The sequence below is a fragment of the Neltuma alba genome, unplaced genomic scaffold, assembly GCF_004799145.2.
Source record: "Neltuma alba isolate B1F8T4 unplaced genomic scaffold, ASM479914v2 tig00012598_pilon, whole genome shotgun sequence".
NCBI classification, from domain to species: domain Eukaryota; kingdom Viridiplantae; phylum Streptophyta; class Magnoliopsida; order Fabales; family Fabaceae; genus Neltuma; species Neltuma alba.
Window position 1 is genome coordinate 69563 of NW_021637047.1, and position 22168 is coordinate 91730.

The 22168-nt window shown below is 32.8% G+C and overlaps 2 protein-coding genes and 1 pseudogene across 2 annotated transcripts; all 3 read right to left on the reverse strand.

Moving 5' to 3' along the window:
• Nucleotides 1–382: 382 nt before the first annotated feature.
• On the reverse strand, nt 383–4126 carry LOC114729020 (L-type lectin-domain containing receptor kinase IX.1-like; annotated as a pseudogene).
• Nucleotides 4127–7033: 2907 nt separating this feature from the next.
• LOC114729024 (germin-like protein subfamily 1 member 13) lies at nt 7034–8111 on the reverse strand. Its single transcript, XM_028915964.1, has 2 exons — nt 7973–8111; nt 7034–7723 (listed from the first exon to the last, which is right to left on the reverse strand). Exons 1-2 carry the CDS (start codon nt 8097–8099, stop codon nt 7176–7178), a joined length of 675 nt encoding a protein of 224 aa, XP_028771797.1. The 5' UTR covers nt 8100–8111; the 3' UTR covers nt 7034–7175.
• A 12040-nt stretch (nt 8112–20151) lies between these two features.
• On the reverse strand, nt 20152–21935 carry LOC114729022 (germin-like protein subfamily 1 member 18). The gene is made up of 2 exons (XM_028915963.1): nt 20988–21935; nt 20152–20900 (listed from the first exon to the last, which is right to left on the reverse strand). The coding sequence occupies exons 1-2, from the start codon at nt 21112–21114 to the stop codon at nt 20353–20355; spliced, it is 675 nt and encodes a 224-aa protein (XP_028771796.1). The 5' UTR covers nt 21115–21935; the 3' UTR covers nt 20152–20352.
• Between the last annotated feature and the right edge of the window lie 233 nt (nt 21936–22168).

A 22168-nucleotide genomic window follows, 5' to 3' on the forward strand; every position in this document is an offset into this window, starting at 1 on the left:
ACAATAGAAATCAAGTCTTTTATGCAATGGAATATAGTAAAGGCAGATTCCAAGTATCCTGAGTATAAATAGACAATACTATAGGCATAACATGTGGACGCTACCCAAAATACTGAATTTCGATAGAGTTGGAGCTTCTCTTTATTTTCTATATACTTTATCAAAATTGTTTCTTTAGCGACAATTTAGAATCACTTGTAAGAATCCCATAAAAAGAAAAATCATAGGTTCTCTATTTGCTTTTTTAAGATTAACGTTACTTACATCCAAGAAATGCGAACAAAGCGTAAAGAACTTTTGCCCAAACACAGAAGTGAGACTCTTGGTGAAACATCACTAGAAATTGTAGTGAAACCAAAAGAGTTTGGGTTAAAACTAAGGCTTATATCATGGTATTGACAACCTCTGAAGAATTTGTGCTGGATAGATTTGAAAATGATGTCCATACTGGAAATTCATCATACGTTGGCACTGGATAACTTGAAGGAAGAATTGGAAATGGAGCTTCAAAGTTAAGCACGTGAATTACTTGCCTTATTGAGGGCCTATGACTAGGATCAGGATGAGCACAACATAGTCGAATAGTCAGGAGGCATTTGATGTGATCAAGATTAAAATCTCCTTCTAGTCTTGAATCGACTACTTGAAGCAGTTTTCCACTTCCATAGAGTAGTCATACCCAATTAACTATGCTTATTTCATTTTCTGGACCCTTGCGATCAATGGATTTTCTTCCACAAGCTATTTCTAAAGCAACAACACCAAAACTGTAGACATCGGATTCTTTACTAGCCCTTCTGGTAGTGAGGCATTCTGGAGCCATATAGCCCATGGTACCTGCTAAAGCTGTAGTTTGTGCTCCTTTGGTGTGGTCAACTAATCTTGCTAATCCAAAATCTCCAAGTTTTGCGTTGAAGTTTGAGTCTGGCATGATGTTGTTTGATTTTATGTCTCTATGAACTGCACATTGTTCCCATTCTTCATCCAGGTACAATAACGCAGAGGCCAAGCCTTGAGCAATTTTAAATCTAATTGACCATGTTAGCAACTTTTCATCCTTGAAGAGATGAGTGTCTAAACTTCCATTTGGCATGTACTCATAAACCAGCAATAGTTCTTTGCTTTCATGACACCAATCGATTAATTGCACCAAGTTTCGATGACTTAATTGACTAATTATTCTTACTTCTGAAGCAAACTCCTTTTTTCCTTGTTTAGAACTCTGATATTCTCTTTATTGCCACATGGGAGTTTGAATCTTTGAGAAAACCTCTGTAGACACCTCCAAATCCTTCCTGGCCAAGCTTTTGCTCATCTTTGAAATTATTTGCCGCAGTTGCTAGTTCAGCACGTGAGTACTTTTCGGGCCTTGTTCCTCTTTCAAAATCATCGTCACTGATGTTGTCATTACACTCATCATCTTCCATTTTCTTTCTGTTCTTCCACGTCACGAACAATACCACTGCGCAAACTAAAACAAGCCCTCCAACCCCTATACCTACTGCAAGTGCTGCAGCTTTTCTACATGGGCTCGGACTTGGAGTGGGAGTACTATCTGTGAACTCCTCTGAGTAAAAACTCCATGTATTTATCTTGTGTATTGCAAGTGATAATCCTGTGGCTGCGGAGAAACCAAAAGTAACCCACTCGGGCAAGAACTTTGTTAGGTCAACTCTTTGATCAAGATGTATTACCGAGCTAGTACCATCAATATCAAAACTACTGACTGAGATGCTTAAATTATGCGTACTTGAATTGTCACTGATGAAGGCCTCATTAGTTCTCCCTCCCATGATAACAGGGAACCATTCCGCATCACTAACAGATTTAATAGAATTGACATCGACCCCCACATGTATATATGGAGGATCCCAGCCTTTATTAGGATAGATATCAAACTCCACGGCGACAAAAGGATTATCTGTCGAATTAAATATCGTTTCATTGCCACCAATGATCAAACCCATAGAACCTCCAACCGCCTCTCGTGGAATATTAGGAAGCTTTGAACAATTAGGGGCTAAGAAGAGGGCCATCCCATCTCCAAAATTGCTGCTGTTCTGTGAATCAATCACAAAGGTAAATCTGGTGAAGAAATCTGCTAGTTTCCCAGTTGCTTTGTCCCGCAGGTGCATTGGTTTGTGATATGTGGCTCGACCAATGTTTGAACTGGAGCATACCAATTCGATGTATCCGGATGTTACGTCAAGGCGATCTGATTTTTCATATGATATGTCATCAGTACTGGACTTGAAACTGGAGAAATTAAAGGATATCAAAAAAAATGCATGGGGTATCAACAGGAAGAAAACTGTTACTAGCAACATCTTCATCATAAAACTATTCTGCTGAAGATATCAGAGCTCATCTTCATGAAGTCGAAGAAATCAATAAACTTGCGAGTTTTTTATCTTCCCCGCAATGGGAGTCATCAATAACTTTGGTGATTGACGAATCCATCAACCAATCCTTGCATTCACAGTTTCATTCTTAATATTTAAATCAAAATGACAATTTTTCAGAGGTCATGCAATGAGACTGGAAGCTAAGATGAGACTTCATATATAAAGCTAGCTAAGAGGAGCAAGGTATAGATCTGCAGTCTGATATATCATTTGGGATGAAGGATAAGGAAAATGTAATTGGGAATAATCATCAAGGGGAAGAAAATTGATGATACCAATATCATCATCATCATCAGACAAAATGGAAGAATGTTACAATTGGCAGAGATTCTTATGGGCCGCCCTCTTAGGCAAGTCATTTTCTTATATTAGCAATTGCCGGCATAGATTTTTATTTGAATGATCTTTGTTCTAGTTCTTCCACAATCTATCTATATAAATATTCAGAGACGAAGTTGTTGAACTTAGTATGAATATAGTTACTTGGAAGTTTCTCGAACTTAGTGGTGGTATATATTCAGCTGCAAAATAAAGCTTAAATAATTTAACTGAATAATGTGAATTCTTATTATTAATAGCAGAAAAAATTGATTTTCATGCACATAAATTTTAGAGATTTTAGAGTGAAATGGCTCTTTTGTTTAAAAAACCTTTTTCAAATTTCCAATAGCACTCACTCAAGCAGAAAAACCACATAATTAACAAGATTTTGGTTGGACAATGGCATGGCTTTGTGGAACTTGACGTTAAGTACAAAGTTGGACCAACTCAATGTTGTTTGAATTTATGTGAGAACCAAGTCAAGATTCTTATGAAGAGCGTCCAATCGAGAGAGACTTTTTGTCATATTTATTGTCATTACTTCAGTGTAGGAATTTATTCGTGGAAAAGCCCAACTCGAAAACCATTTTGCTTGAAACTATATTTTTGTGTATTGTTGATTATACATCTTTTGAAATTAGTACAATGTTTGGATCCAAAAAAAATTTTGCTTTCTGAAAAGGAAATAAAAAGTGCACCTACAAAGAATATGATGAGATTGGTATATTTTCCATTTCCTTTTTAAAAAAACCATAATTTTCCGCATAGTAAACAGTACATAAATATTTGTTAATATGTATACACACACCATCCTCGTTTTAATTTGTCTAGTTGTATTAGTTAAGAAACTTCGAAGATTAGATTAAAATGTATGAACATATAAGGTGCAACAAGTTATTTAAAATCATAATTACATGAATTTATAAATTACAATGGGCAATTCAAAATCATAGTTTCAAAGGCATAATTCATGGGAATTTCAATTATTGCAAATGAATACTTAATTATTTGAATCCCTTATACATTAGTAGCTTATAAGCTAGGAAAATTATTTTGAGGAAAGATACTAAATATAAGAGACAAAGTAATGGATTAAGATTTTTTATTTATGACTAAGTTCAATGTCCCAACTAGCTCATATATCAGGGATTGGGAGTAGTATTTTTTTTTTGGCCAAATCATCAACTAGTTCAAATTATTCTTCCATTTGACTCAACTAATCGATTATATTCTTTATATTATCGTGTTACGCCTAAAAACGATTAGCACAAGTAATTTAAGAATGTGTGTAAACCTTCAGTTCTATCCACCTGCAGCATCTTGTCTCTATTGGATAGATAAACCTCATTGGTCTTTTTCAAATCTTCAGTTTTATCCACTTGCAGCATCTTGGGTCTCATAGTATTAATGCTAATATAGTAGTACCTCTGGTTCTTAATGTATATATAAGAGTTAGTGAATTAATTTGAGTAAATTAAAAAAATTATTTAAGTTAGTTATTTATAATAAATAGATGTTGTCTTTCCTAAAATATTCTTGTTAATCATGTGCATTAGATAGAACTATCTTTGATGAAACTTTAACATATACAACTACTACAAGAACTATCTTAAAAAAATGGTTAAATATGAAAAACAAAGTTAATTAAGATATTATATTTACGATTAAATTAAATAGTAAATTAGCTCTTATATTAAAGATTAGAGATAGTATTAAGGAATTGAGGCAGTAGAACACAAGGATTTGTGGTGCGTATAATTTACAATTGACTAATTCCTTGATTGACGCTGGTCAATACTTTCAAGTCTTCGGTCTTCTTCTGCTGTTGCCAAAATTATCATCTCAGATGGTTTCTCGACGTCTCTGTCTCTCAAAAACACACGCATGCTCCCAGGACCCTTTCTTTCTACTTTTCTATGAATGATTTTGAATGTAGTAGTACGATTATTTTAACTTTTCTTCTTTCGTAGGTTGACGTCCAGTGTTACTTTTAGGGTGTGTTTGGTATGAGGGATTTGGAAGGGAGGGGAGGGGAGGGGAAGGATTTTAATCATTTTCCCTTGTTTGGCAACACACAAATTTTAGGAGGGGAGGGAAAATTTTTTAAAATTTCCCCTTCCCTCCCCTCCTCAACCTCCCCTCCAAAATTGGGAGGATTTGGAGGGAAAAGGCAATATTTTGTCATATTATGACCATTATGTTCATATTTTGTCATGTTGTGACCATTATGTTTATATTTTGTCATGTTGTGACTATTATGCCCACGCCTTAAATAAAATAAGAGCAAAATTGTCCATATTAAAATATTTTTCCCTCCCCTCCCCTCTTTTTTTATAAATCCAAACAAGGTGATATTAAAATCCTTCCACTCCCCTCCCCTCCCCTTCCCTCCATTAAAATCCCTCCCCTCCCCTTCCTCTCATTGAGCCAAACATACCCTTAAGCTGCTTACTGGTTATGTTCTCAGTTTTTTTTTTTACTCTCTCTCTCTCTCTCTCTAACTCACTCATTCTCATTTCTTGTATAGTGAAGTCTACAAGAAGACGTTTTCCCCTTCTTTTAAAATTTAAATTTACAATCGTAATGTTACCAAGGTTAATTTTAAATCACAATTGAACGTAATTTTATGTCAACTTATTATGTCTTTAATTTACATCTGGTGCACATGTTGGTGCATACATGCCCATATGGTTATGAAAGAGAAGGTTGAAGACTTTTTTACAGAAACAACAGAGAAAATAAAAGAAAAAGAACTAAGTTGATAAATGAATAATGGATTAAGCTTCGATAATTGACCTAATCAAAAGTTCATATCCATCAATATTATCTGATTCTCATTACTTAGAGTTGCTATAAAAATGTTTCGGTGATAATTACATCAGTGAGAAAGGGGTGGCAAAAAAAAAAAAAAATTGCATGAGCGAGAAAGGAAGGAGACGATGGTTTGAAGTTAAATGGAGAAAATAGTCTTGTTATCATACCAACTGAAAGCAACAAAAAAAATATTCCCATTGAAAAGCTGATATCTAATACTCGTTTTTGAATTGTATGAGGTGTTTGGATCTTCAAAACTATAGTTTTGAAGAGTGATTCTAACATAAGTATTTATAACATAAGTATTTAAAAAGAGTTTTTCCTTGACTTATATAAAAGTGCTTTTGAGAAGTTGAAACAAATTTCTTGAAGTATTTTTATGTCCTTATATAACAAACACTGTAGAAGCGCTTTATAAAAGGAATAGAGAAGTATTATTATGATCATTTGAACCACTTTTAATGTGTGAATGATTTAGAGGTCAAACTTCTATGAGTATTCGATATCGCAACTGTTGATACAGTGGCGTGTGATGGTAATCGTCTTCCAATGGATTGCGGCTGTTCCTTTCTTTCAATTGTGTTTTTTTGTGACAAAATTATTGGATGGATAAGCCTAATAATTAGTCTTTTTCAAATCTCTCTCTCTCTCTCTCTCTCATATATTATTAGCTATAATACCAATAAAGGTCTAATAATTGGTTAATTCCTTGATTGAAGAAAAATAGCGGCTGGAAAAAAAAAAGCAAAATTATCAAAATGATCATCTCATTCGTTTCTTGACGTCCCTCTCTCTCTCTCTCCCATTTCTTTTTCACAAAACTCTGCATGAATATGTTTTCCCTTCTCTTCAAAGTGAACTTTGGAGAATTCACTCCCAGAAAAAAAAAACTTTTGAGAAGGTTTAATATAGAAACCATTTTTCACCCCCAAAAAAAAAGATAAAGAAAACGAAAACGAAAGTTGATTAAGGAATGGATTAAGTTTCGATACATTATTATATTGACCTCATCGAAAGTTCATATCCAACAATATTTTATGACTCTCATTACTTAGAGTTAATATTGAAAAAATGTTTGAATGATAAAAACATACTACGTCCCGTTCTAATTATAAGACCTAGTTTGTAGTTTACAATCGAAGTGTTATAAATAGAACCAAAGGTAATATATAAAAAGATTTAGATTTACTGAAGGACATCATGTGAACTATTTGAAACACGGCCTCTACATGTAATTTATTTTGTAATTTATGACATGAATCATTAAAATATTTTTACTCAAGCAAGAGGTTGAATGTTTAAGGATGTCGTCGTTTTTATTCTTATGTAATATAAATTAATTTTTATGGTTAATTAGGATTTAACATCATCATCATTATTTGCGAAACGAGTTTACCATGTTAAGGCGAACTATGAAGACAAAGATAAAAACTAGTAAGGTAGGACCTAGAATGAAGAGCGGAGAAGAAAATGGTTAAACATGAGTGTAATAATTAATTATTAATCACAATGTGTAAAGCAATTTATTTATGTATTTATTCCAAGGTATATAAACGAAGTTACATGAGGAAAGAGTATTGATACAACATAAAGCTGCATGCATCACATTTATTTATTACAGAATATATAGCCCGTTTAGTAATTGTTGGACCCTTGTTGCTGTTGAAGAAGGGCAATTATTTTCTTGTCGACTTGAAAGGCTTTAGAGAGAACGTCACTAGGAATGAGAGGATTGGATCCAAACACAGCCCTAGCAATAGTAATGACTCCTGGATTTTGGCTACTGAGACTAGAAAGTGCCACAGCATTTCCATGGCCAACATTGATCTGAAAGTGAATCATACCGAAGGGGAATATAAACACATCTCCTTTGTTGAGTACTTTGGTGAAGAAGCGATTATCATTTTGATTGGAAGCCACAAATCCCACCATGAGAGTTCCTTCAAGGACGGACAATACCTCAGTGGCACGAGGGTGAGTGTGGGGAGGATTCAAACCATAAGGAGCATAATCAATACGAGCAAGGGAGATACCAAGAGTATTAAGTCCTGGAAATTCAGCTACAGACACTTGAGTAACTTGAGAGCCCAATGGATTTGATGTGTTGCCTTCATTAATGTGGAAGAAGAAGTCTTCTGCTTTAACAAGTTTCGGATCTTTGCAGAATCTCCCATTCACAAAGACTGCACAAAACCAATTCAATGTTACTAATCAATAAAATGACAAGAGATATAGATCAACACGTGCATAACCCAGCTAGTAAGGGAGATGTGCTAGCTTAACCAAATACTTGTTAGGAGAGCTTGCTGCCCGCAAGAGTCCCAACCGGGTTGGTTTGAATGACTCTGGGTAGCAGGTGCTAGTGAAAAAAAAAATGACGAGATGTAGAAAGAGATGCAATATAATATGAATGGTATTGTGTGAATGCGTACCTCCAAGTTTGGTATCATTCACACCCACACAGAAATCTTGGAGAGGGCTGGGGTCATAGGCAGAAGCAAAGGAGCAAGCCAAAGCCAACAGCGCAATGAGAGAGATAAATACTGAACCTTTCATCATCTTTCTCAAAATCCTTTCTTCAAATTTTTTGTTTCTTGTGACCAAATGCATTGTTGTCATCATCTATTTATAGCTTAAGGAGAGGAGCAGTCATTGTTGAATTAGTATTATTTTTTGTTTCGACTTAATCAAAACAACTATATCCATAATACGGTATCAATTATTAACATTATCTTTCATCCATATGGCTGGTGGCGTCCAAGCATTAATTTGTAGCAAATACAAAATATCCTCCACCGGATGTATTTTCATTTATTCTATTTCCATTAATTTCCAATAACTCTACACTTCATTGAAAACGAGTTCTGATTTAGTTGGGGGGGGGGATCAAAATTTTAAGGGATAATTGCATATTGGTTCCCCAGAAAAAAAATTGATTACCTATAAATTATGTGTTTCCGCAATTACCTGTAAGTTATTACTATTTATAAAATACAAAGGGTTGATATATAAATGAGATTTAGGGAATAATTTTCTTATTCGAGAGTTGTTTATAATTTTTCCAAATTTTTATTTCAGAAGGAATAAGTTAAATGCCTCTTATCATTATCTCTTAATTAAAATATCACTTACGACAGGTGGCATTCAAATCCTCTACATCCGCAAGGTGAGCCATGTGCCCGACACTATTTTTATTGAAAACATCATTGTCTAATATCTTAAGTCGTAATTCACCCGTAGTACCTTTACTGTTTCTCATTAGTAATATAACTTAATTAGAAAGTTTTATGCATCAAAATATTAAAGTGTATCATGTTTACATAATCGCACCCACATTTTTAAATCTCACTTTCATTCCAGTTGTATTTTCATTTATTCTACTTCCATTAATATCCAATAACTCTACCTTCATTGAAACTCTTCAATGATACCACATAGCTAGGGCACGAGTTTTGACCTAGTTGACAGGTGGATCGAAATATTTAAGGGATAATTGCATATTGGTTCCAAAAAAAAGATTACTTCCCTATAAGTTCTAACTATTTATAAATACACAAGTTTGATTAGGTAATAATTGATTTTCTTATTTGAGAGTTGTTTATAATTTTTCCACATTTTTATTTCTGAAGGAACAAGTTAAATGTCTCTTATCATAATCTCTTTATTAAGATATCACTTACGACAGGTGGCATCCAAATCCTCTACATCTCCAAGGTGAGCCATGTGCCCGACACTGTTTTTAATAAAAATATCATTGTCTAATATATTAAGTCTTAATTCACCCGTAGTGCCGTATAATATATAATTAATTGGTTAATTCCTCGGAGGAAACAAGTAGTTAATAATTAAGACTTGGTAAAGTCTTCAGTCTTCTTCACCAAGAATATCATCTCAGATGGCTTGATTTATTCATATAACTCTTTCATTCTACTATTCTATACATTGCTTTAAATATTTGATTATTAGCTGTTCTTCTTTCGTTGGCATTCTATTTTGTAAGATTTTGAAGGGATGAGGTCACTAATTATAATATTTTTTCTAAAGCCCAAGACCTCGTGGCAGATAAGTGAAGATTGATGGTCCTTGATCGTAGTTTTCTCCAGCATATATACAGAGAGAGAGAGATAGTTCATAGGAGCACGGGACAAATGGACAATAGAAAAGTATGGGTATTCAATCGTAATTTTCTCTGAGACCCGAAAAGCAGGGGGCGAGAATAGAACGGGGTGTTTAGTTATAATTTTTGCTGAAAGCCGAGAAGAAAGGAATGAAGACGCAGACGCAGACGCAGACGCAAAGCACCGTGCAGTAAGCTAACCTATATTTATGCGAATCTTGCATATTCACGTAAAATAAAGGAAAAATTATTATAAAGTGCCAAAAAAAATATATTCATTAGAAAATCATATAACAAATGCGCAACTTGTAATGACAAATTCAAATATAAGAAATGACGACAGGCTTTAGTTACTCAGTTGTAAGATTTTTCTAATAATTATCTTTCTTATTTAAGATATCAATATAATTCTACCTAAACTGTATTAGATTCCTATATATTTTATTGTGCTTTTTTATGGATTAATCTTTTTATTAGTTTTTTATTTCAATTTTATTTAAATTTCATTATTTTTATTTAATTATTCTAAAATTCTAAAATTATAAATTACTATTATTATTTTTTTATTAAATATTATTTATATTTAATTAATTTAATTACTTTTTTTATGAAGAAGGAAAAAGAAGAAAGCGTCATTTATGAGTAGAGAGGGTTATTGTTGCTGGTGGTCATAACGAGGGAAACATCATCTCCCACTGGTATTCCTACCAAATTTTTTGCTAGACACATGTATCTTTTTATTAGAAGTAATAATATTTGAGTAATTGCCAGATACGTACTGAATGCGAGCATATATCTCTATTGGGATTCGAATATTAATTTGTGAAGTTGCTAATCCATTCTACTGAACCTAATTTTTGTTGGTATTCCTTCCACATATTACTTTATAACAAACGTAAAATAAAAGCCTAATAATTCCTCCTCTCATACTCTCGTTCTCAATTTCTATTCATCAAAAATCAATCCTTTGCACCAAATGAGGCTTAAGATTTTTTATATGTTGATCCCGTACACTTGGATAAATGATCAACTTGCTGGTAGTCAATGTTTTAAAAGCTAGACTGAATATCAAATAGGAGAGACTAGCGGGTCATGATTCAAATGATCAGATCAGTTAGATCATTTGGTTGGACTAGTAATATAATAATTAAATTAAATATAATATTATATGCATACAAATACAAAAAAAATATTTATAGTAGAATATATTTATATATAGACACTTATAGAATCAATTTTTTTAATCCAAAATTAGAATTAATTTCATAATTTCCACATATTAAGCATTTCAAATTTCAAAAACAAGGGATTATTTTGCTCCTTAGCTGTGCATCAGGTGATGCCTAGTAGCTAAGTACACAGGATGGTATAATTGCAAGTCTTCTATGTTCAGTATTGGGAATGTTTTGGCCGTTGGAAAAAAAAAAGTAAAAAACAGGATTAAATTGATAGATGCAGGGGATAAATGAAAGTTAAGGCAATTTTTATCTTTTTGAAATAAAAAATTAAGGAGTCTAATCTGTCAATTTGCTGAAACACCACATCAATTTACTGTAATCAGTGTTAATCTGGTGAGACATTCCTCTTCTTCCCTTTTTCCCCCTTCTTCCTTCTCTTTTTATGTCCTTTTTCTCCTTCTCTTCTTCTCCATACCCATGACAGATGAAACATCTTTCGTTAAACCCCTTTTAGTATATATTTGGAAGTGTTATGATTCAAGCGATTCATGAATCAAGCCCGTAGATTGAAATTTTGAAAGTTAATTTTTGGGTTACTATTCACTAGTAAATTTCAGATTTTTGGTCCAACTTTGAAAATTCATAACTGATGAGAGCATTTGTCGTTTGCCTTGGGGTTCCCAATCAAAAATAAATCCAAGCAATGCAATATAGTGCAAAACTCATGTCGTTTCACTTTGAGGAGCCTTTATTTGGAATTCTAAGCAAACTAAGTATCAAAAATAAAGAATTGACTTGAAAAGGAATTGATTTTCCTTTTAACTAACTAATTGGCAAAATTTAAAAGGATGCAAAATGAGTAAATAATTTTTAGATTTTTAGTTTATAAAATGGATATGAATGAAATAAGCAAAGTGAATTAACAAGTGACAATAAATGGAAAAGCAATCCTCTAGCACAATGATTAAGGCTATCATTACTTCAATTAATTTGGGAGTTAGCTAAATTCAAAAGACTCTAAGGGCTACCCCTTAGACTCGATTTAATTAGAATAATCAACACCAAGCCACCTTGCATATTAATTATTCACAATTAAACTGTTTCAGCACAATTAGCTAAAAAGAAAATCAAAGAAAAGCAATTAACATTTTTAGTCCAATAACCAAGCCACCTTGAATTACCACTGAATGTTCATAATAATTTCAAAACATAGTCTAACCCAGTACAATATAAAGAAATTAAAGCAAATCACAGCATAATGTTAAATGCTAATCAAAGATTCCAATAACTACAACCAATCTCAATACAAATATAAACCATCACAGCCCATTCAAACATTATAAAATTAATTCTAAGACCTAGAAATCACAATTATAATGAAAGAAGTAAAGATTGGAAGAGCTGAAACTCCCCTTTGAAGCTCTAAGTTCAAGCCATAACCATTGCTCTAGAGGATTGGAAGGATTTAGCTAAGTCCCTGCATCACTGAAGCTCCACCGTATGATTTAATAATCACAGCCATAGCAAAAACAAAAAACACAGCGAAAGGTAGATGAATGCTGAAGGACGGGTTTCGGTTGATGAGAGACAGAGAGGGGAGGTGAAGTCGAGACTATGGAGGTTTGATTTCTCCGTTCAACCGCTCTGCTTCTATTGCAACGCGTCTGGTCCTTTGGTCTCGCTGTCTGCCTCGTTGTTCCACACCGCCGTCAACTCCACTCGCCTAGCACCGTCGAGCTCTGGTCCTCTTCACGCCGTCAGCTCGCTGGAGATGATGATGAATAGTGCCGTCGCTGGTCTGCTCTGTCTCGCTGTTCTCTTTTTTTTCCACCGCTGGCACTTTGTTTGTTTGTGTCCCCCCTTCTCACGCCAATAAAGATGATGATTATATTGGATATTAGGGATTTGCTCCCCCTTTAATTATTTTTTTCTTTATTTATTTATTTTTTTCTTTTCTCTTTTTTTTTTAATTTTTAAAACTTCCAAAAACCTACAATCAAAATTTAAAAATAAGGTAGCATTAATTGTCCTTAAAAATCAATTAATCATAATTAAACCAAAATATGACAATTTTACCCCTATAAAATAATAATTCAAAATAAAATATATTAAATCAATTAACAATCAATTAAGGCCAAAAGGACTAATTAAGTTGACAAAACCCATATAAAAGATATCAAAATATATAAAAATAATTGAGTTTGTCAATAACTAATTATAAAAAAATAGTATTGAGGTGATTCAAAATTCTCTTTGAAGCTCTTTTGATTCTCTACAAGGAAAAAATATCAATATGGACATAACCCTTACCAATTCTTACAGTTAATTCATGAAAATTTACTGTTTATTTGGTCGAAACAGTATTTTTCATATTCTCTGCCCTTATTTTGAGAAATCATAACTTTTAGCGCACACACTTAATTTAGGTGAACTACCACTTATTTTAAATCTTAGAATGTGCTCTAGATGCTCACCAAATTTTATGGGCAAATTCTTTCATTTACCATACTTCCACTTTGTAGCAAATTTGTGTCTCATTTAGAAATGACTTATCCCCCTTATTTGTATTAATAATTTATAATTAATTCTTTTTTTGCATATTCATATTCCATTCATGCAGCAACCATTCCTATATATCAACATAGCTAATTATACATGCCATTATCATCATTCATCATCACATAATATTAATGATACATTCACATCATATATTGGCATACAAATTGCATAACATACTATAATATTAATGATACGTTTCCTCAATTCTTTTCCTCTTTTCCTTGCCTCCACTTCAAGCATCCTCTTGCTTGCTCATTATCACTTATTAGGATTGGTTAAGGGCGGGTGAGATTCTAGATAATCTCAGTAGCAAACATTACTGTTTATACATGCAAGATAAATGCAAGTGTATGACATGCTTTAAAATGTCATATTCATATGCTCAACATTTCAAACACACAAATGGCCATGAATTAAACAAGAAATAGAGAAATATTTCATCAATCATGCTTTCATTCATCTTCAAGCAATTTCAACACACAAGCATACATTAAGGTAAGTTCACTACCTTTTATCCCTAAGCTTTCTTCTTGCTCCCTTTACTTCCCAAACACTAAAATTGCTTGAACAATCTTACCATTCCTCTTTCTTGGTGTCTCATAGCCCTAAATTCACAATACACAATAATAGCCAATCTATTAAGACCATAAAAACCATTAACAACTCTAACTTTCAAGTTTGATTCCTCTTTAACCCTAACTTTTCACTTCCTTATTCTTAATTTCTAAAACCATTCTCTTGATCATTTCCAGCTCAATTTTTCATGAGGAATCCAAATATGAGCATGGATTTAACAAAATCTAACTCCTTCCCATTTCTTGAGTTAGTCGAATGGTATGCCCTTAGGGCCCAAAAATTTCATTTTCAATTCTGATGCTTCAAAACTTATTTTTTTTCACCTTTACCCTATACAATTTTTCATTTTAAACTCATTAGAAGCATCAAAATTATCAAAACCTAGCCCCAAGGCATAAGACTCAGCTTGGCCAAACAATTCTCTTAATTAATACAATCATGAAATTCAACCAATTTCAATATAAAACCCCTTTATTCTCATTACTTTCAAGCCTCTAAACATTATTCTAACATCCATTTCATCTTCTCCTTAACTTAACAATTTTGTGCCGCATTGTAGCCTAGGGTTTCAAGCTTCCAAAAACCATCAAAACCCATAACCAAGGTCAATAACAACAAAGGTAGTGAAAACTACATTAAAAACCATGAATATAATTTGTTTTGGAGCTTGATCTTACATAGGACTTGGACTTGGAGCTCTTTCTCTTCTTCCTTCTTCCTCTTCTTCACAGCCTCCCCCTCTCCTTTCTCCATGGCTTGGCTGAAACTTGAGCAAATGGGAGGGTAAGGGGTATTTATAAAAAGCAAGTTTAAATCTTGGCCCTTGATCTTGTAAATGGGTGGCTTAATCTTGGCCATACATTTAATCTTTTGCCATGTGTCCCTTATCCTCTTGTCTTCCATCTTCATCAAGCCAAGTGTCTGAGCTTCTAGATTGCTTACTCCCTATGACATCACACCTCTTACATCATGCCTTGCCATGTGTTTTATGGTTAAACCTTCTAGTTCATGATCTTGCCACATGTCTCTTGTAACTTGTCAAGTGTCTTCTTGCAATATTCCTACCAATGAAAAGCCTTACATGTGGTGTGAAAGAGGAGGGCAAAAGAGAATTAGAAAGCTTCTCTAACAAGCTTCCAAGCTACCGGTCTCATTCACCTCTTACTGGTCCTTTTTTCTTTTCCCGCATGCTTTCTTGGAATTTCTAACCAATGAATTGGTGCACATATGGCACCATCATAGAAGAGAATAGAAGAAAATAGTTAGCTCCATTAACAAGCTACTTAGCCTCACTAAGTCACGCAATAGAGATTTCATTATAATGGGTAGACAGATGACTATCGAAAACGTACCTGTACTGCGTTTTGATTTTTTTATTGTCCATAAATATCTTCTGGCGACTTATTAGATGACTTAGCAGCGTCATAAATACACCTTGATGACTCAGCATGTTGACTCAGTGCCCTTATAATTGCTTTTACATATTTTCTTTGATTTTGCCTCCTATATAGGGGCAAAATTATTTAATATTTTACTGGAACATTTTATTCAATTTAGAGCTTTAAAAATTCATCCGCCCATATCATAAACTTTCTTTAATTCTAAAAAAAATTTATGAATTTTCTCATGACATAACACAGCCCATAGCTATTTCTTTTCAAACTTTTCATAAAATGCCCCCAATGGCATAACTAGCTTTTAATTATCCTTAAAGCCATTCTGCTGGCTTTTTGGAGATGAGACTTATTTTATAATTTTTTGTAGGCTCTTAACTCATAAATCCCAATTTTTACTTACTTTTCTGAGATTTTCTCACAGCTCAAATAACTAAATCTAGTTGTATACCTCAAAATGAGCTGTTATCTTAAAAATTCCATTAAAGTCATCTCAGGGGTATTTTCATTATTTATCTTCTCAACAAGGCCTTTAAACATCATGTCCCAGTTTCAGGCATAATTTTCATCTTTGTCCTCCCCAGCCCAAAACTTTGCAAAATTATGATCTTGCCTTTGGTTTGACTTAACCCTATAATTCACCTTATTAAGGCCTCTAACATAACCTTTGACCTACATTTATCTCCATTTCTCATTTTTAGGCCTCGAGACTTCACTACAGTTCTAACTTTATTTATATTTTAGTCCCTAGAACTTTCTCATTTTATCACTTAGTCCCTAAAAACCCTTTAACCTTCCTTTTACAGTTTCAAAACTTCAGCTCATTGAGACTCAGTAGCTTGCCCATTTTAGGCTATTCCTTGCATTCCTAGGCTCAAAATTTAGGATTGGGGACATGTGATTAAAGTTTCTAAACCAATTCTAAGGTGTTAAATTTTCTTCGGTGAAAGCTGCAAGTGGATTCTAGTGGTGGAAGTTTGGATTGGTTCAGGCTGAAGGGTTTTCACTTAGCCACTCTGATTCTCGGGTTTTTAATGGTTGACAGCTCAATAGCGGCCCAATGCCAGGCCAATCTGGCCTAACCTTTGGAACAAGTTTTTCACCTGGGTGGAGCAAAGGGGTGTCTAGTCAGTGGTTAGGCCTGTCGGACCGTCTGGTTTGGTCCAGCTATTTAAACACTGTTGGCAATGACCAGGTTTTAGAACCAACAAATTTTTGTAGGAGCAATATTTTTTATTATTATGTTACTTATTAATATCAATGCACTTTGTGGTAAATGCTGGGAAGTAAACAAGCCTATAACAAATAAAATAACAGTTATTTGACATGTTTAGATTTTAATACGTCATTAAATTGTTCTAGTAATTTAAAGGATGAATATTATTTTTTATTATTTTTTAAATCATGCGTTCGGCCTACAAACTGAAGCATTTCAATTTAATCACGGAAATTCAACATTGAGTTTTTATGAATGATATCTTAACTAAACTTGAGTAAATGTATAAGAAATTAATTAATTTGAAATATCAATGTAACCAATGGATTGTATTTCAGAACATCTAATCATGCCGAATAAATTCTAAATCGTTATAAGATTTCAGGATTTTAAAAGTAATCTCGTGTGTAGTGTGTTTGCCTAAAATATCTCAAATCTTTTCAGCAGAAATTACCATGTCTATACAGCGATTTTTATAATTGATCATGTATTCAGAACTATTGATATCTAATTAGTAATAAGTCCGTTTTAAACAAACACTCTGTCCTTCATTAAAATATATATATATATGTATATATATATAGTTGTGCAATGTGCACTATTTTTAAAGAAAATGACTCTAAAGTCTTGAAGAAAGAATATGATTATGAAAAAAATGTCAATAACAAGTGAGCAGCATATAAATTTTATTATCATTTTCTATACCAGAATTTGTCATTCACTTGTTATGAAACACTTTAATAATTATAATTCTTCTTTGAGACTGTATAATAAATTGTACCTATTTTTCACGTCTCATTTTACCATAATTTTAAAAATAATTTTCAAATTTTAAAGCATAAAATATTCCAATTTCAGTAATAGTGAAAGAAGAAAATAGTAAAACCTGAGTGTAGTTATTACTCCCTCATGTCTCGTATATAAGTTATAGTTTTTGGAATTGGACACTTGTTTAAAAATTTAATTCACTTTTTTTATTTTTACCTTCAATTAATTGCATGGCGTTCTTGTATTTTCTCTCACTTATTATCTTTTGTCTCTTTTCCCATTCATTTTCTCTCTTACTTACATTCTCTGTAAATAATTGTATATTTGAGGAAAAAACTATATTTCCTACATATTCATTGTCTTTCACCAATTTAAACCAATTTTTTTATTTGCATATAGTTCGGTTATTTATAACTTAATGTATAGGACAAAAAGAAGTAGCTGTTAATCAGAATATGCAAAGCAATTCATTACTTTATTCCTTGACAAAACTCGTTGCCCTGTAGGATGGTGCAGTTAGTTGCATAAAGTCGTTGCTGTAGGATGGCACAGTTGGTTGCAATAGGGTAGGGACTAAAAAGGAAAAAAAAATACTGATTACTTGTTTTTTCCCCCCTTGGTTCGAGTGGGATGTATTTCTTTTGGCAAAACTAAAGTAAAACTAAGTACATACCAGATAAGACATCTGGCTTTATAGAGCTGTAAGCAGTATTATATATTGAGGTGAACATTACAACTTTTGCAGGAAGCCAAATGAAGTTGGAAGAGAGAACAAGGCATGCAATGCATCATATTTATTCATTACAAAATAGCTAGCATGTTTCAGTTGCGACTTTAATCTAAACAAATATATCCACATTACCATATCAATTATTAATATTATGTTTAGTACATGGCTGGAGGCGTTCATTAACAGTGTAATTAAGACTTCACTTGGACTTGGTAAAAGCGTTCAATTTTCAATCTTTTTGTTCACCTGCTGCAAAAAATTATCATATTAGATGGTAGTTTGTTATTCACGTCGCTCTCTTTTAAACACACACATGTTCCCATAACCCTTTTATTATTCTGTGCATAGTCTTGAACATTTGATTTTTTTTTTTAACCTTTTATTATTGAAGACAGTCCCGTTTGAATCACTGTTGGAACATTAATTTATTATGTTATAATAAGAAACTAGCCCATTCTACTGAACTCAATTTCTATTAGTATTCCTTTCACATATTAGTTTATACCAAAAGTAAAATAAAAGCCTAATAATTCCTACTCTCATACTCTATCCATCTCAATTCATGAAAAATCATTACTACGTAACAAGGCCTAAGATTTTTATACGTTGATCCCGTACGCTTGCACAAATGATCAATCTGCTTGTAGTGTCCAGGTTTTAAAAATTTTTGCGGGAACAATATTTTTTTGTTTTTAATTATTATGTTGCTTGTTACGATCAGTACACGTTGCGGTAAATGCTGAAAAGTAAACAAACGTATAACAAGTCAAATAATAGTTATTTGACATGTTCAAATTTTAATATGTCCAGTAATTTAAATGATGAATTATTTCTTATTATGTTTTAAATCATGCGTTGAGCTTACAAACTGAAGCATTTAGAATATGTACATTTCAATTTAATTACTGAGATACAGTATTGAGTTTCTATAAATGATATCTTAACTAAACTTGAGTAAATATATAAGAAATTAATTAATTTCAAATATCAATGAACCAATGAATTGTATTTCAGAGCATCTAAGCATGCCGAATAATTTCTAAATCATTATAAGATTTCATGACTTTAAAATAATCCCATGTGTTTACTTAAAATATCTCAAATCTTTTCAGCAGAAATTACTATGTCTATACTGTGATCCTTATAATTGATCGTGTATTCTGTACTATTGTTATCTAATTAGTAAGTTCTCTTAAACAAATGCTCAGTCCTTCGTAAAAATAATTTATATATAAATATGCTGTGCACTGTTTTCAAAGAGAATCACTGTAAAGTGTTGAAGATAGAATATAATTATAAAACAAATCTCAATAACAAGTTAACAGTATATAAATTTTATTATTATTTCATGTACTGTAACTTGTCATTCACTTTTTATAAAACATTTTAATAATTATAATTCTTCTTTGAGACCACATAATAAATTTTCCCCGTTTTTGCGTCTCATTTTTTATCATAATTTTTTCAATAATTTTCAAATTTTAAGGCATAAAATATTTCAATTTCAGCGATAGTGAAAGAAGAAAATAGTAAAACATGTGTAGTTTTACTAACTCATTCCCATACACAAGTTAAAGTTTTTGGGATAGGGAAGATCCTTTTAATAAGTTATCCTTTGTACCTGTTTGAAATATCAGTTCAATTTTTTTTATTTTTACCCTAATTAATTGCATGTTTCTCTTATCTTTTATTCCACTCATTATTCGTTATCTCTTTTTCCACTCATTTTCTTTCTTACTTGCATTCTCCATAAATAATTGTATATTTGAGAAAAACTATATTTCCCTACATAATGATTGTCTTTTACTAATTTTAACCAACTTTTTTATTTACATATAGTTCGGGTATTTGTAAGTTGTGTATAGGAAAAAGGAAGTAGTTGTTAATCAGAATATGCAAAGCAATTTATTACTTTATTCCTCAACAAACTCGTTGCTGGAAGATGGGTGTAGTGAGTTGCATTAGATTAGGGATTAAAACAAAGAAAAAATATTGACAACTCTTTTTTTTTTTCCTTTCCTAGTTCGAGTGGGATGGATTTCTTTTGGAAGAACTAAAGTAAAACTAAGTACATAACAAATAAGACGTTTGGCTTTATAGAGCTGTAAATAGTATTATATATTGAGGTGAACATTACAGCTTTTGCAAGAAGCCAAATGAAATTGGAAGAGAGAACAAGGTACGAGGTAAAAGAGAACACAACAGATCATATGATTGAGGTTACAACACAAAGTTGCATGCATCGCATTTATTCTTACAAGATAGCTAGCATGTTTAGTTATTGTCGTACCATTGCTGCTTTTGAAGATAGGCAATTATCTTCTTGTCAACCTGGAAGGCTTTAGCGAGAACATCAGGATTGATGGGAGGATTGGATCCAAACACAGCGTTAGCAATGGTAATAACTCCTGGATTTTGGCTACTTAGACTAGAAAGTGCCACAGCATTGTAATGGCCGATGTTGATTTGAAAGTGAATCATACCAAAGGGAAATATAAACACTTCTCCTTTGTTGAGGATTTTGGTAAAGAAACGGTTGTTGTTTTGATTGGAAGCCACAAATCCAACCATAAGAGTTCCCTCAAGAACAGTCAACACCTCAGTGGCACGAGGGTGAGTGTGAGGAGGATTCAAACCATAGGGTGCATAATCAATACGAGCAAGGGAGATACCAAGAGTGTTGAGTCCTGGGAATTCATTTACAGACACTTGAGTCACCTGGGAGCCCAATGGATTGTTTGTGTTCCCTGGCATTATGTGGAAAAAGAAATCTTCTGCATTCACAAGCTTGGGATCTTTGCAGAATCTCCCGTTCACAAATACTGCACAAAACCAATTCAGTAGAATTACTAATCAATATCCTTATTGGATCTCATAATTAATGCGCATGGTATTGTGTGTGTACGTACCTCCAAGCTTGGTATCATTGACACCCACACAAAAATCTTGCAGAGGGCTGGGGTCATAGGCAGAAGCAAGGGAGCAAGTCAAAGCCAAGAGGGCAATGAGAGAGATAAATACTGAACCTTTTACCATCTTTTCTCAAATCCTTTCTCTAAATTGTGTGTTTCTTGTGACCAAATCCATTTGTTGTCGTCGTCTATTTATAGCTCAAGGGAGCAGCCATCATTGTTGAATTAGTATTCTGTTTTAGTTACCACTTTAATGTAAAAAAATATATCCACATTACCATATCAATTATTGATATTATGTTTAGCACATGGCTGGAGACGTTCATTAACAGTTTAATTAAGACCTCACTTGGACTATTTCATTGATTCCCTACGAGGAAACAACTTATAATTAAGACTTGGTAAAAGTGTTCAATTTTCAATCTTTTTGTTCACCTGCTGCAAAGATTATCATATTAGATGGTGGTTTGTTTATTCGCGTCTCTTTCTCTCTCTTAAACACACCCGCGTTCCCATAACCTTTTTATAATTCTGTGCATAGTTCTGAACATTTGATTTTTTTTTTTTTTAACTTTTCTTCTATTCCTACGTAACGCTATTTATGTTCTCGATCAGTTTTTTCTTTTCTTTTTTGTTCTCTCGCATTCTATGATTCCTAGTACATAATTTAAAATTAGTTTATAACCAATAAGAAAAATCAAGGGAGTGGTTGGTTTGAGAGGCATGGGACCAAAAAAATGTGGAATAGAATAACCAAATCATGAACAATGGAATGACACGGCATCTTAATTCAATACCCCAAGACTCGAGTTTATGGGTCCAATTTTACATGTATACATCATTTTGATTCCTATTATAAGTCATTTGTATTAAAAAAAAATTGTTTCCAATATAAGCCCATTCTAGAGTTGTCAATGGTTATTTTTTCATTTCACCCGTGTTTAATTTATGTTGAAAAGAGCGAAAGAAGAGAGGGGGGTGAGAATGATTTGTAAATATTGAGATATAAAAAATTTGATAAGGGCAAATTTGAAAAATTGTATCAATTTAATGGATTTATTGGTATGTGAGAGTAAGTTAAAAGTTATCACTTCAGTCCTTTTTAATTGTTACTTGTAGGTGGGATTTTGGTCCTTTTTATTTGTTATTTGTATCCTTTTTAATGCTTCATTTCTAAT